General features: G+C 50.3%; 1 protein-coding gene across 3 annotated transcripts in view; it reads right to left on the bottom strand.

Annotated features, from left to right (window-relative positions):
* Nucleotides 1–16,443, bottom strand: part of PARVB (parvin beta) — a 116,712-nt gene that overhangs the window by 98,439 nt on the left and 1,830 nt on the right. The window contains exon 1 of one of the 3 annotated variants that reach the window (XM_059886738.1): nt 13,189–13,323. The exons of 1 other annotated variant lie outside the window; for it this stretch is intronic. Coding sequence is in view for 1 of the 2 variants with exons in the window: in XM_024992209.2 (XP_024847977.1) it covers nt 11,839–11,926 (88 nt within the window). In the remaining variant the exon portion in view is untranslated. Of the gene's footprint in view, nt 1–11,838; nt 12,009–13,188; nt 13,324–16,443 lie in introns of those variants that run through there. One more of the 3 variants, XM_024992209.2, reaches the window with a different exon arrangement.

The raw sequence follows: 16,443 nt of genomic DNA, 5'->3' as shown, positions 1-16,443 counted from the left end.
TTCATAGAATTTTGGAAACATCACTGCAATCAATTGAATAACGTTCCCATCACCCCAGAAAGAAACCCTGGGCCCATTAGCGGTCACTCCTGTCTCTCCTGCCCACAGGCCCTGTCAATCACCACTCTAGTTCCTGTCTCTGTGGATTTGCCTCTTCTGGACACGCCATTCGAAAGGAATCGTACAACATGCGGCCTTTTGCGTCTGGCTTCTCGCACTGAGCATCAGGATTTCAAGGTTGACCCATAATGCGGCCTGTATCACTACATTGCTCCTTTTTGCTGCCAAATAGTATTCCACCGTATGGGGCTTCCCTGGTGGCTCAGCAGTAAAGAACCAGCTTGCGATGCAGGAGATTGGGGTTCGATCCCTGGGTCAGGAAGATCCCCTGGAGGAAGACATGACAATCCCCTCCAGTGTTCTTGCCTGGGGAATCCCATGGACAGAGGAGCCTGGCAGGCTGCAGTCCATAGGATCAGACACAGCTCAGCGACTACAAAACCATCACCACTTTCCACCATATGGGGAGGGCACAGCATTTGTTTCCATCAGCTACTAATGGACATCCGAGCTGTCTCACTTCGTGGCAATCTCGAACAAGGAGCAAAGGCCTGACACAACCTTTAAACAAACACCAGTCTCTCCAGGGGCAGCACTCACACGCCGCTTCTGATCAAGCCAGCTAAGTGTTTACAGAAAGGATATTCTTTTCTTCCAAGGGATTTTTCTAAACAAGAAAATTAAGAGCAGCCTACAAGCAGGGCTCTCAGAAAGAAAATCTAAATAATAATTGTAGAAATGTGTCCTTGTGACGGGGCCCGAGCAAAAAATAAAACCAAGCCCAGCTGCACACAATAAGATTGAAATGCTGTGTGCGTCTCCAACAAAATTTCAAATCATTAAAATCTCATTATACTAATAATATGTTTTCTGGATCGACTTGACTAAAACACTCTCTTCCCCTAACAAAGTGGAGACGTTCCCAGAAACGGTCGCAGCGCAGGGAGTTTGAGGAGGAAGTGCAATCCCCTGGGACCCCTGGTCTCCCGGCCCATCTCTGCATGTTGTTTGCTGTCTGGACCGGATCGGACGACTGGCAGAAGTTATTGTTCTGGCCAAAGAGTTCACTTAGGTTTTTCCATGAGATGTTATGGAAAAATCTGAATGAACTTTTTGGCCAGCCCAACACAACGACTGCGCTCTAGCTTCTGAGCTCTCCTCCCTTCACTTAGGTTCTTTTTTGAGTATTTATTTTATTTTTTTATTTATTTGGCTGCACCAGGTCTTAGTCTCGGCACGCAGCATCTTTGACCTTCCCTGCGGCACGACTGATCTTTAATTGCAGCATGTGGAATCTAGTTCCCTGACCGGGGATGGAACCCGGCCCCCCTGTATTAGGAGCAAGGAGTCTCAGCCACTGGACCACCAGGAAGTCCCTTCACTCGTGTTCTTCTCTCAAGTTTTCTTAAATAAATGCAAGCGACCATCCAAATATTAATAGGCCATGATATTTTATTCCTTCTGTTCCATTACTGCCGCCCGCAGCCTTCACTTTCTGCACCTGTTCTGTATTTGACGGATACAGTGGGGAGTGGCCACAATGGTAATTTTGATGAGACCGATGGTTGACATCTAGGTAGAGCTCATGATGTGCGAGCCTAGGCATTCTCCTAAATTTTCACAATTATAATGTTCAAAGTGTGCAGAAACATATAAAGAAGTTGGCCGTGAACATTTGCACACCACTGCCTGGAGTCTGACATTTTTCTGTAATTATTTCACTGTGTATCCATCGATCCATCGCTCTAACTATCTAGCAATCTATCTGTATTAACAAATTATGACCAAAGCAGTGGCTTAAAACAATATATATTTATTATCTTAGAGTTCTGGGGGGTCAGAACTCCAATTGACTTGGGTACCAATTCCACTTCTGAGCACCAGCTGTGATTCTAACACTGGTTCCAATGTGTATGGGGCTTTTGTCCACATCAAGCAATTCTAAAGCGCTGGCCGGCTGCCTAACAATTCAATTTCACTCTCTCTGTATAAAATACATAACCAATAAGGACCTAAATTTCGCTGGCTAACCCCCTGGTGTCAGGAGGGCTGTGTTCCCTCTGGAGGGTGTAGGAGAATCTGTTTCTTGGTTTTTCCAGCTTCTACAGGTGCCCATGTTCCCTGGCTCGTAGTCCTGCAACACTCCAACTTTTGTTTCCACTGACACACCTCTTTCCCTTACACAGCCCTCCTGCCTTCCTCCTATAAGGACCGTGTGCCCACTGGGATAATCCAGGATCATCGCCCCACCCAAGCCCCTCAACTCAATCACATCTGCTAAGTCCTTTGACCATGTAAGGTGATGGAGTTAAGACTCTGGGTAACGGGATGTGGACATCTCTGGGGGCATCTCTGTGATCAGCCTGCCACACCATCATAACGTTCATGCATTTCAGACTAAACTCCAGACAGAGATACTCTGCCCCTAAACATACACATCTCTATCTAAAGTGCTGTATTTATTTATAATTCTTTTTTTCGAGTCTAAAGTGCTGTATTTATTTATAATTATTTTTTTCGAGTTGAAATGCACATACATTGAAATTCACATCAAGATAGAGACCATCCCCATCAAGATAGAGGGCATCCTCACAGCAACAGAGGATGCCATCTGCCCCTCCCCAGCCAGGTTCCAGCCCACCCCCGAGGCAACCAGCAGAGATTAGCTGCGTGCATTTAGACCTCCTCCTCCTGAGAAACGGGGCTACGGTGTGCACTCCTTGGGCCTGGCTTCTTCTGCTCGGCACTGTGGTTTGGAGAGTCGTGGCGCTGCGCACACTGGTCACGTGTTCCTTCTCATTCCCGGGAACCCTGCCCACCTCTCCATCCTCCTGTTGACGGGCGGCCGAGCTGTCTCTGGGGTTAGGTCACCGTGAATAAAGCTGCTATAAACATTTTCCTACAAGGCTTCATAAGGACACAGGTGTCTGTGTCTCTTGAGTATCTCATATTGGAACTGCTGGGTCACAGGGAGGAGGGAGGTTTAATTTTTCAAGAAACTACCAAACTGATGCCCTAAGTTTCGGCTCCACTGTAAACCCCACCTCCAGTGTGTATGAACCTTCCATCTGCTCCACTTTCTCCCTGAATTGCGGTGAGATTATTTCAGCCATGCTGGCAGGTGTGGAGTGTGTCTCTCTGCTTCTAATTTGTGGTTCGTTTCCCGGGTGACTAACGATGCTGAGCTGAGGTCTTTTCCAGATGCATGTTGGTCATTTGTATATCATCTCAGATGGAACATCTGTTCAAACCTTTATTCTTTTACTGGGTTGTCTTTCTATCATCAGTTGAAGGAGTTCTTTTTATATCCTAGACAGCAGTCCTTTATCAGACATGTGTTTTGGAAATTGTGATAATGGTGATTTGTAGTAAGAAATACATATATCTGATCTTCATCCAAATTCCTGGCCCTAGGTCCTAAACCCTAGGAATTTCCTAAGTGATGAGAGCAATAAAGGCATCTTATGTGAATGGGGCAAGTTGTGCAAAGCCCCTAGGTACTCTAAGGATGGGGGTGGAGGCCAGGGGACCCAACCATGTGGTCAGAGAGTTGGTACTTGCAGGCACTCCACCGAACTTCCGGGGAGGAGAGAAGGGCTAGAGATGGACCTGCTCAGTCTCTAATGGTCAGGGAGTTCATCACCCGTGCCTACGTAATGAAGCCTTTATAAAAGCCCAGAAGGACTGGGTACAGAGAGGCTCCAGGTTGGTGAACAAAGTAGGTACTGGGGGGCACCCCTTCCCACATACCTCACCCTGCCTCTCTTCCATCCGACTGTATCTTTATGATAAACCAGCAACCTACTGACTACAATGTTCCTCTGAGTTCAGTGAGCTGCTCTAGCAAAGTAATCAAACCCAAGGAGGGGGTTGTTTTATACCCAGTCAGTCGGAAGCCAGGTGACAACTTGGACTCGTGATCAGCAGCCAAAGTCGGGGGCGGTCTCGCGGGACGGAGCCCTTGACTTGTGGCGTCTGGCGCCGTCTCTGGATGGCGTCTGAACTGAGTATTTCTCACTTGAGGTATTTACAATGTTGTGTTAGTTTTCGAGCATACAACACAGCGGGGCTTCCCTGGCCGCTCAGACGGCAGAGAATTCGCCTGCAAAGCAGGAGGCCTGGGTTCAACCCCTGGATCAAGAGGATCCCCTGGAGAAGGAATGGCCACCCACTCCAGTATTCCTGCCTGGAGAAGTCCACGGACAGAGAAGCCTGGTGGCTTACAGTCCATGGGGTCGCAAAAGGTCGGAGATGAATGAAGCAACACTTTGACTTCACTTCATACCGCAAAGTAATTCAGTTACACAAACACTGTATCTATTTTTTTCAGATTCTTTTTCTTCTAAGTTATTACAAAGCATTGGGTAGACTCCCCTGTGCTGCACTGTAGGTCCTGGTTCGTTACGTACTTTATGCAGAGAGAATGGCATTGCATTGTTGGGCAGCCGGCTAGCGCTGGAGAATTGCGTGATGTGGATTTAAAAAAAACCCCACACACATCGGAATTGGCGTCAGAATCACAGCTGGTGCTCAGAAGTGGAATTGGTACCCAAGTCATAGGAATATTTCCTTCCACGCAATCGCTTGATCAGACCCAGCTGAACTTCTATCATTTCACTGAATAACCCAATTCCCCCAAATATCCTTTAAGTACTCTTTATAGAAGAGGAAACTGAGGCACGGGGTAGAGAAGTATCTTGCCCAGGTCCAGGCCCCCGAGAGCAGCAGAACGAGTTGTGACCCTCAAAGGTAGGTCCCCAGGTCAGCAGCCTTAACCACTATGCAGAGTGCCTCTTGCTCATGCAGCACATAAACAAGGACTGTGGTAAGTGGCGTTTCTTATCATCTCTGGAGAGGGGATGGTGACACGCCAGGCTGGGGGACCCAGATGAGCCGGGTGCTGGCCACAGAGCCCACAGCCTCTGGGAGGAAGACACGGGACATGGTGGGCAACTGGGCAGCACGGGGCTCCACCTTCAAGCCAACAGGGCAGGAGAAAGAGGGCATGTGAGGGCCCCGAGCCAAGGAAGATGGGGGATGGGCCAGGCGCCGGGCGGGCAGCGGAGGGCAGCAGCCTGGCCGGGGTCCCGGAGAAGCACAAAGCCGCTGGGGTTCTGCCTTCTTTCTGCAAATGCCAATGAGTCCATTCAGCACAAAGTGGATCTCGTTTGTCTCCAGAGCATCTCTCTACCATCGGGGCTGAGTGTACCTCATGCCAGGAATGATAATGACTTTGCTGCAGACCAGCTGGAAAGGTTACTGGCATCTGAATGGCTCTTCCAGTTGACAAGGTTGGTGGAGATTAAGAGCCAAGGCTGCCAAGGTTTTAATCTCACCGGACCAGCAGCGTAACCTCCTGCAGAGGACTTTACTTCTCTGGGACTCTGTTTGCTCATCTGAAAAATGGGAATAACTAAGAAGTATCCACTTATCAGCTGTGTGTGAGGATTAACTGAGTCATGGGTGGAGTGGTTAGTGCTGTGCCTAGAATATCCCAGGTGCCAACAAGCCTCAGCTGTGAGCCCTGACCTGAGGGGACTCTGTTCTGGGTAATTAAAAAAAAAAAATCTTTCCCTCACTTCTTAGATGAATGCCTTTTAAGCTTGTATATATTAAGGTCTTACTTTAAAAGTAAGGTATGTCTTTCAAAGTTAAGACTTTACTTCGTTCAGGTCTCACTTTGAAAGATAATATTAATTTTCAAAACAAAAAACAGAGAGATGAAGACACTTTGAGGCTTTGGGAAAGTTGTCCTTCCAAGTCTATTTATACCAACAATGAATTCTGACCACCACAAGCCTGGTGTCCTCTTCCTCAGCCTGCTCAAAGGACACTCTGCCCCCATACTTAAAGCAGCACCTGGATGCTTCCAGCAGATCCCATGGTGATAGGAGAAGCAGCAAACACCAAGGGTGGCCTTGGCTCCATCAAACCAGACAGCTGCTTCTGGGACTGCTGGATTCAAGCAAGCCCTGAGACTCAAGAAACCGTCAGTCCCTCTTCACCTTGTTAATAACTCAATATTAAACTAAAAGCTTAGTTTAAACTTTAGTTGAGAAGGTCCCCTGGAGTAGGAAATGGCAATCCACTCCAGTATTCTTGCCTGGAAAATCCCATGGACAGAGGAGCCTGGCGGGGTACAGTCCGTGGGGTCGCAGAGTCGGAGACAACTGAGCGACTAACACTTCCTTCACTTTTCAAAATAAAAGCTAGATCCTTTGGAACTAACTTTTCAGATTAAAGTATGAAAACAACAGGCATCAACTATTAAGGTGGTGTTACTTGGGGAAACCAACATCCCTGATGCGCTCTGCTTGACGAGCAAGTAAAGCTTCAAAGATGCAGACCAAGGACAATCATTTTGAAACACCCAAGCTTGACAAGCAAGCATTCCAACTACTAACCTGCAAACATAAGAATCTGCTCAGATGCTTCCTTAGGCTGCTGGCAAGGAAGCACCATCAGGGGGCCAGGGTGGGCGAGGATGGCTGCTGAGCCGGTCTCACCCCCGAGGACCACTGAATCCCAGCTCAGAAACACCTGCTGCCTCGCAGACACAGGGATTCCCACTTCTCGGCAGCGCACACCTCAAGGGAGCGTGCACGATGCTTCCTGGTCACACTTGGGCAGGACAAGAGGTAGGATCCCAACATTCCCCGAAAGGCAAACGACTTAAAGGGTTTGTGTCACTCTGACACCAACCGCCCACTAGCACCTGCATGGGACACGCCGTGAGAGAAGCAGCCCAGAGCTGCTGACATGATGCAGGACCAGAGTGAGAAGAGGCTTCTATTCTGGAGAAGACACTCACTCAGCAGTGAACCCACCCATACCCATACCAGGCTTGACTAACTTGGTCCCAGCATCGTTTCCCCAGCCCAGATGCAGCCTCAGTCATTACCACTTGAACTGTCAGGAGGAAAGGGCTGCCAGCCCGGCCCTACCAGGAACCAGCTCTGTGTCAATATCGTACCTGTCAACATTATCAGTAACACTTGCTTCCCTGGTGGCTCAGACAGTAAAGAATCTGCCTGCAATGTAGGAGACCTGGGTTCGATCCCTGGGTCAGGAAGATCCCCTGGAAGGGAATGGCAACCCAGTCCAGTACTCTTGCCTGAAAAATTCCAGAGACAGAGGAGCCTGGTGGGCACCGTGGGGTTGCAAAGAGCTGGACACGACTGAAGAGACTCAGCATGCGCTTACAAGCACTCAGTTGCTGATAAGACCTTCATCACATTTTCTCCTCACATCACCTAAGGGCAAGAGTCATCATGATCCACGTGGGCTTGGTCAGGCAAATAGGCCAACAGACACGGAGGAACAGGCCCTCAGAGCAAGGATGTGAGTAGAGCTGGCTCCAGCCACTGGCAAGCCGCCTCCCCCAGAAACGCACCGCCTTTCCGGGAACCGAAGAGGCCTCGTGGCTCAGAAATGCAGAGCTGGTGTCTCCCCCACATTCTTCCAACTCACAAATGAGGAAGTGATGCCCCAAAGCTGTAACACAGAGATGGCAAACCGCACAGCGTCGTCACAGGGGACTCCACGACCCGGACGCTTGGAGAAAGAAGGCAGAAAATGAAAGCGCCCCTGGCCTCCAGGAGCCGGTCACGTGACGCCCCAGATGCTGTGAGTCCCAGAACCAGAAGGTGCTAGAGCCTGCCCCCATTCCATTTGCTCTTCCAACTGGGAAGTGGAACCTCCTTTAACGCTACTAACAAGGAGCATCTCCAGCCATTAAAAAAAAGAATGAAATAAGGCCATCGGCAGCAACGCAGATAAACCTGGAGATCATCATACTGAGTGGAGCGAGCCAAAGACAAATATCATATGATGCTGCTTACACGTGGGATCTAGAAAAAAACGATACACATGAATTTTACTCACAAAACAGAAACAGATTCAGAGACACAGAAGTCATATTTATGGTTACTAAATGGGAAAGGGTGAAGATAAATTTGAAGTTTGAGATTAATATACACACATCGCTATATATAAAATAATCTAAAAAACCTACTGTATAGCATTGGGAACTATATTTAATATCTTATAATAACCTATAAAGGACAAGAATCCGAGAAAAGAATATAAGTATGTATATTTATGTGAGCTTCCCAGGTGGTGCCAGCGCTGAGAACCCACCTGCCAGTGCCGGAGACATAAGAGACAAGCGTTTGATTCCTGGGTCGGGAAGATCCCCTGGAGGAGGGCATGGCAACCCACTCAAGTATTCTTGCCCCTGGACAGAGGAGCCTGGCGGGCTACAGTCCACAGGGTCGGAAAGAGTTGGACACACTGAAGTGACTTAGCACGGACGCAGGCATATGTGTGTCATTGTTGTTCAGTCACTCAGTCACGTCCAGCTCTTTGCGACCCCACGGACTGCAGCACGCCGGGCTTCATGTCCAGCTCTTTGCGACCCCACGGACTGCAGCACGCCAGGCTTCCCTGTTCTTCACTGTTTCCCGGAGGTTGTTCAAACTCATGCCCATCGAGTCGAGGATGCCATCCAACCATCTCACCCTCTGTCGTCCCCTTCTCCTCTTGTGTATGTATAACTGAATCACTTTGCTATACACCAAAAACTAAGATGACATTGTCAGTCAACTATACTTTAAAAAATAAAGCAACATTTCAATGAGTCAGAAGCGACTAAAAGCTCCTAGAATTGATTGCAGTTCACATTTATATTCTCTTCCCCCAATAGCACTGAGTTCCGGCCATCAGATTAACACCACTGGGTCAACAAATGTCTGTAAGGTGCTCCTGGACTTACTGATGGGCTTCCCTGGTAGCTCAGCTGGTAAAGAATCTGCCTGCAATGCAGAAGACCCTGGTTCAATTCCTGGCTTGGGAAGATCCCCTGGAGAAGGGATAGGCTACCCACTCCAGTATTCATCAGCTTCCCTGGTAGCTCAGCTGGTAAAGAAGCCACATGCAACGTGGGAAACCTGGATTCGATCCCTGGGTTGGGAAGATCCCCTGCAGGAGGGCATGGCAACCCACCCCAGTATTCTTGCCTGGAGAATCCCCATCGACAGAGGAGCCTGGCGGGCTACGGTCCATGGGGTTGCAAAGAGTCAGACACGACTGAGCAACTAAGCACTGCACAGACTTACTAAATGTCTCTTCAGTCACTACACAATCTAGTAAATTGTAAATATACTCATTAGGAAGTAAAGCCATTTTTCATCTGAAACCTAAAAGGTCAAGCGTATGGCTAATAGAAGGAGAAAACATGCTTTCTTCAGGTATATCTTTGCTGTGATGGAACCGCACATTTTAAAACAAGAAAATAGCTGGGTAAAAGTACCTGCCCTCTGCTGACCACAGCAGGGGGGAAATCCATCACACAGAGTACTTAAAATCCGCTCACAGCTGGCGCTCACCCACTTACATCCGCTAACCATCCTTTAATTATTCTGACGACTGGACAGGGAACGCGAGGGTAAGCAACTTCGGGATGTATGATAAATATTAATTCCATGGACTGCGGACAGGAATTCAAAGCTGAGCTCCTCTGATGAATGTGGGGTTGCCAAGGCGACCTGACTCTCCTGGGACCACTCAGGTATAACCAAGATGCTAGGAGGACCACAGAGAGTTCGCTGAAAGGTAATGAACACAAAGTCATCACTCCGGGCCCAGCATCTCTACCGAAGCAAAGTTTCCTAGAGATTTCAGCAGATGGCCAGGAAAAAATAAAAAGCCCAGCGTGGGACATGCTGACGTGCCTACATGCTTCTCTCTGAAATGCCCCGGGTGCATCTGGACAACAGTGGAACAAACAAAGAGAAATGTTGGATCTGAAGATTATAAACAGAACAAAAAGCAAAGGAAACTGACAAAGGCATACCAAGCCCCCCTGAAAGCCACTTCCTCTCAGCCACAGAGAGAGAGGAAGACAGAGAAGTGATTTCCAGTGACTCCCCAAGGAGCGTGTACATTACAGGGGCCGACAGACTGACCCCGTCTCGGACCAAGAGCAGCTCCCACGGGCAGGGGCAGCCCTGCTCAGAGAGGACGCATGAGGGTTCGGAGCGAGAGACATGGCAGGGTCTGTTGGGAAGCTCACAGCCCACTGGATTCAAACAGGACCCACACTGACTTCTCTTCCCACTGAACCTTCTAGAGCCCACTGGGTACATAGCCCCAGTCCCTCAACCGCTCACCTCGCTCCCCTTCTTACCAGCCACCCTCTTTCTCTCCTGGCACATCAGGAGGTCCAACCCACGGTCACTGTGATCTGTAGCGATCACTTCCTAAGCGTCTTGTCCCTCATCAAGGTGATCATGTCAGTAAAAAGCCTCAGGTATGTCCCACCTCCCTGGACAAAGGGGACCATACTCAGTACAAATCCCTTCCCTTCGTCTTGAGGCAAAGAAAGACACTATTCCATTCTTATTTTCAAAGGTACGTGGGACGGTGTGCTGAGATCTGCCTAAAAGAGGATGTGGAAATCACTTCAAAGTCACCATCTGCCCTCAATAAGCTCTTTATGCAAACACCCCGAAAAGCTGTGAACTCCACACCTCCCCAGGTGCCTCAGCCCCGGGAGTAACTGGGAGCAGGCTCAGGAGCCCTGGGCCTCATCTAACCTGTATCTATGCAAAGTTCCTTCCATCGCAGAGCAGCCTCTGGGTCGCTGCCTCTACATCAAGCCCTGCAGCTGCGGCTTCCTCACATCTCAGGAATTCTGCAGCTCCCAGCCCCGTACACTGCCTCCAGGAAGCCCACCCTGCCTGCTCCTACACTCCAGCTGTTTCCTTACCAGTCGCCCCAATCTAGTTCACTCCACACCAGACTCTCTAAAGTAGCAGGGATACCGATTGGACACTGGCGCCCACTATTCACCAAGGATGACAGGGTCCAGTGACCACTCCAGCCTGTCCTGAGGCTGACCTTGGCCCACAAACCACACCACAGTCTGGCCACTCTGAACGGCCTGCACTTCCCCAGCGGGACTAGCTGGGGCCTCCTTCACGGCCCCTCCGATTCAGACTGGGTGTCCCCCCAGGTATCCATCACCACACCTGCCCCCGGCCCCACAGTGCCCAGACTCCCGAGGACAGGCCTGGGTCAGGTCCCTACAGGCCACCAGCTCCCAGCTGCCAGGTTAAGATTCTCCCCCGCTGTGTCCTTAGGTCCTGGGAGCTCCGGGAGCCTCTTTCCTCTGCTGTCCTGGGAAGGAGGCGAGTGGGCCTTCACCTCCCCACCCCGACCTCCCATCCATCTCCTACCCAGAGCAATTATGGAGGACTCAACTGCAATTTCCTCTGAACTTTCACAGAAGTCTTCCGTGTCTCCTCACTCTCCATCCAGAGAGGAGGGGGTCTGCCGGGGACACCCCATCTCCCTCCAGAACCCCTACCCCCAGGTGACTCTGTGTTTGGGCCACACCTGCTTGTAACCAGCCGGCCCAGCACAGGTACCTGGCCCCCGTGGGCAGTCCAGATTCTCCCCCTTAGGAAACTGAGCTGAGAGTTTGAAAGAAAGTGAAGTTGCTCAGTTGTGTCCCACTCTTTGCAACCCCATGGACTGTAGCCTACCAGGCTCCTCCGTCCATGGGATTTTCCAGGCAAGAGTACTGGAGTGGATTGCCATTTCCTTCTCCAGGGGATCTTCCCGACCCAGGGATCGAACCCGGGTCTCCTGAATTCCAGGCAGACTCTTTACTGTCTGAGCCACCCAGGAAGTCCAAGCTGAGAACCACTGGTTTAAACTGCAGCTACCAGGTAAGGTTGTGTTTCCTCAACCATAAAGTGAGGGCAAAAGTCCCACCTTGCAGGTAACTTGTGGGCAGGTGAGAAGTCCTACCCTTGCCGGGCACCTCTGTCCAGGTGCTCTTCTTACGGAGAAGGGTTGACATGGGACGGTGTTTGGGGACAGCCCAGAGTCCACGCAGCCGGTCCCTCTGTAAAGAACAGGGCGAACCGAAGGGAACACACTGGGGTTGGCAGAGCTGGTTTCGACCGAGAGTGTCTCCTGAAGTTATTTAAAACCCAGAAAAGCAACTCTATACTTTCAACACTCAGTGCAAAGTTGCAGCCACCTGGTGTCTCTTTAGATCTAGTTCCTGAGGTTTCAGTCAATATCTTGCTCATTTATCTCTATGTGCGCATCAAGGGCTCAGAAGACGACCAGGGTGAAGAAAATCAGAAAACAAGTCGTCGCAGGGCCGGAGAAAGTGTTTACCAAAGACGCATCTGATAAAGGATTTGTATGTAAAATACACCAAGAAGTCCTAAAACTCGACTACAAGAAATCAAACCACTTGATTTAAAGAATAAGGGACTTCCCTGGCAGGTCCAGTGGTTAAGACGCCGAGTTGCCAAGGCAGGGGCATGGTTCAATCCCAGGTCGGGGAACTAAGATCCCACATGCTGCAAGGTGTGGCCAAAACAAATAAAATAAAGGATACATTAAAAAAAAAAATGGGCCAAAGATCTGAGAGGACACTTTGCCAAAGAAGCTGTACAGATGACACATGAGCCTAGAAAAAGAAGCTCCACATCATGTCATTAGAGAATGAGAACCTAAAACTGCTCTAAAAAATATAATTACAAAAAGAAAAGCAATCAGCGGACAGCAACTTCCTGAACACTTGCTTTCCCCGGAAAAGCAGGGGGGACAGCACCTGTGGCTTGGCCGTGGTGGGCTCAGCTCTCACAGGCTGGCGCTGGTCCCTGGGGTCTGGGCAGAGGGTGGAGGTCAAGGCAGGCGGGAACCTCTCAGGCAAACGGGTGGAGGCGAGCCCATCCCCACCTTCCATCCAGGGCCTCCTGGCCCCAGAGCTGGACCCCTGCCTCTAAGGACTTTACACAACTGCAAGGGCATCCGTCCTGGGGCACCCCCTCACCCCATCCTGGCCTGCGGGACTGCTGGGGACCGTGGGGAGTCTTCCTCTGCGCCTGCTCCGTCCAGCTCGTTAAACCGAACCACTTAAGCGATTGGTCCTTCAGAGTCCCCAGGCTTTCTACGGGGAGTTTTGGGGTTTTTTAACTGTTCCTCTCCACTTTTCCCAGCGCCCCACTGTTGATCACAGTTCCGTTTTCTAAGCCGGGCCACCACATGATGCGACTTGCTTCCCTCCCATAGACTATCACAGCCTTAATCATGCTATGAACTCACCCAGGGCACTTCCTGCAAGGGTTCCTCCAAGCCCCAGCACACATTTCTGAACATGACCTCCCCTGGCAGGTGACAGGACATTCACCCCCAATACGTGCCTCGGTGCTTGTCACAGCCCGAGCTCTGCAGGGTCAAATGCCCCACGCGCCGGAATCTCTAACTTCCCAGCAGTGCGGTCCTTGTCCCGGCGCCCTCCCCCTCACCTCCACCCACGCTACTGAACTCATCTTGGACTTTCTAACAAAAAGGAAATGAAACCCACCATGCAGCTGGCAGCACTCGAATCACCGTCTTCCCTACGGTCCCTGGCAGGCAAATGAGCGCCTTCCCATGGGGGGCCTGGGTGGGGCCAGGACCTGCTGCAAGTGAACCACATGAGTGGCAGGGAGGGCAGGTTGCCAAGGCAGGTTGCCAAGGCAACAGGCCCAGAGGGAGACCAGCAACTCTCCATCAATCATTCAGGACCTCATTCTCTAGCCTTCGCACCTCGGCCTCCCTCCCACTCCCCACTCCTTCCGCTCTTCCCACATGACAGACCGAAGCCGAGGAGCCCTTCCAAGGTCAGTCCTCTTGGAATTCCTGCATCCAAGCTTGATTAGCATTTGTGACCTTCTGTTTGCATGGGGGGGAACCACTGAGGGTGCCAGGCACCCCAGTCTTGAGAAATGAGGCAGGGGACCCAGCTAACTCACACAGCAAAGCAAAAGCAGCTGGGAGTTCCTGGCGGTCCAGTGGTTAGGACTCAGCGTTTTCACTGTCCAAGGCCTGGGATCAATCCCTGGTCAAGGAATTAAGATCCCACAGACCATGTGGTGTGGCCAAAACAAACAGAAAAAAAAAAAAAAAAGCTATACTACAGAAGTATCTCTTTCCTTCTGCTGTTTCACGACTATTTTGTTCATCACACTGGATGATTCTGACTACGCTTGGTATATTCAAACTGAACCAGATTCGCCCTTGATTTTCTAGACGCATGCTAGTTCACAAAGGCAGAGACAAACATTTTGCTTTGGAACTTGGGGCTAGTCCATGAGTTCAGGCATTTGCTCTTCATGTTTCAAGGGAGTAAATGTCACCTATAAAAAGCTGTCATCATCCAGAACATTCTGCTGACTTGCTACTCTGTGAGAGATGGCTTTCCTGGTTCCTTCGGGTCTCAAACATCACCTGCTCTGAGGCCTTCCCCAGGCACCTGTCTGATTGCATTTGTATACCTTCTGCCTAGCAGATATTATTATAAATCTGTTTTATTTATTATGGCTGAGTCCCTGGTCCACGAAAGAAGAGCCTTGTCCATCTTTTCTTCCTAGGGTCCCACGGCAGGCAATGAATGAATTGGAGAGTATATAACATTTGTGTTTATAATTGCTGTAAGGCATAAAGAGGAACTGAAATGATTTTGGTGAGCGTGACAGATCATTCCCGCTGCCCCTCTGATCTGCAGATCAGAGACATAGTGGGAATGATCTAGGGTGGGGGAAGGCCATTTATCATCTCATTTAGGAGGTGTGACTTGATAGAAGTAACGCAGCCAGTCTGGATCCTAAATGTCAGGCTTCAGAGAGGAGTGACTCATCTGCTTTGTACAACTTGTCGACTGAAAAAAAATGCACAGCCTCAAAGTCAAGAGTTATGTTTTACTTGGTGGACAAAACTGAGGACATAAGCCCGGGACTAGGCTAGCTCTGAGAGAGGGCTCTGGAAGAGGCAAGGGAGGAGCCAGGATACGCAGGATCCTGTCTTTGCAGCAAAGACCAGTGAATCCAAACATCAAAAGATCACTGTTAATTAAGGAAAACGAGATATTTCAAGTTAAAGCATTTAGTACTTTTCTCTGTACAGATGTGAGAGCTGGGCCATGAAGAAGGCTGAGTACCAAAGAATTGATGTTTATGAACTGTGGTGCTGGAGAAGACTCTTGAGAGTCTCTTGGACTGCAAGGAGATCAAACCAGTCAATCATAAAGGAAATCAATCCTGAATATTCATTGGAAGGACTGATGCTGAAGCTGAAGCTCCAATGCTTTGGCTGACTCATTGGAAGAGACCCTGATGCTGGGAAAGATTGAAGGCGGGAGGAGAGGGGGACAACAGAGAATGAGATGGTTGGATGGCATCACCGACTCGATGGACATGAGTTTGAGCAAACTCCGGGAGTTGGCGATGGACAGGGAGGCCTGGCGTGCTGCAGTCCATGGGGTCACAGAGAGTCGGACTCGACTGAGCGAATGACAGCAACAGTGCACAGGAAGCTGCCCAGGTCCAGGCTCGCTGAGATCGCCCCCCGGAGTCGCCCCGCAGCTCCTGCGGCCAGTGTCCCTCGCTTCCTGGGCTGAATCACGGGGAGGGGTGCAGGGGCTGCTCAGCAGGGTTTGTCTCCATCCTGAATTTCCTCCTCCGGGCGCAATTCCACATCCTTTCACTTACTGATATGGCAGACAGCATTTTTTTCATTGATGAACTAAAGGCGAAAGGCCCTGCCCTCAGGGGGGAAACCATCTAATGTGGGAGGACTGTCCCCGGCCATGGACACACACGGACACACACACACACGGACACACACACGGACACACATGGACACACACACACACACACATGGACACACACGGACACACACACACACGGACACACACACACACGGACACACACACACACACACGGACACACACGGACACACACACACACGGACACACACGGACACACACACACACGGACACACACACACACGGACACCCACACAGACACACACACGGACACCCACACAGACACACACACATGGACACACACACGGACATGGACACACACACGGACACACACGGACACACACACACACGGACACACACACACGGACACCCACACAGACATACACACGGACACACACACAGACACACACACACACGGACACACACACACACACGGACACCCACACAGACACACACACGGACACCCACACAGACACACACACATGGACACACACACGGACACACACACGGACACACACACAGACACACACACATGGACACACACACGGACATGGACACACACACGGACACACACACACACGGACACACACACATGGACACCCACACAGACATACACACGGACACACACACAGACACACACACACACGGACACACACACACACGGACACCCACACAGACACACACACGGACACCCACACAGACACACACACATGGACACACACACGGACACACACACGGACACACACACAGACACACACACATGGACACACACA

This window comes from Bos taurus, chromosome 5, assembly GCF_002263795.3.
Source record: "Bos taurus isolate L1 Dominette 01449 registration number 42190680 breed Hereford chromosome 5, ARS-UCD2.0, whole genome shotgun sequence".
NCBI classification, from domain to species: domain Eukaryota; kingdom Metazoa; phylum Chordata; class Mammalia; order Artiodactyla; family Bovidae; genus Bos; species Bos taurus.
The sequence above is the reverse complement of the archived record's forward strand: the minus strand, read 5'-3'. Positions and strand labels throughout refer to the sequence as shown.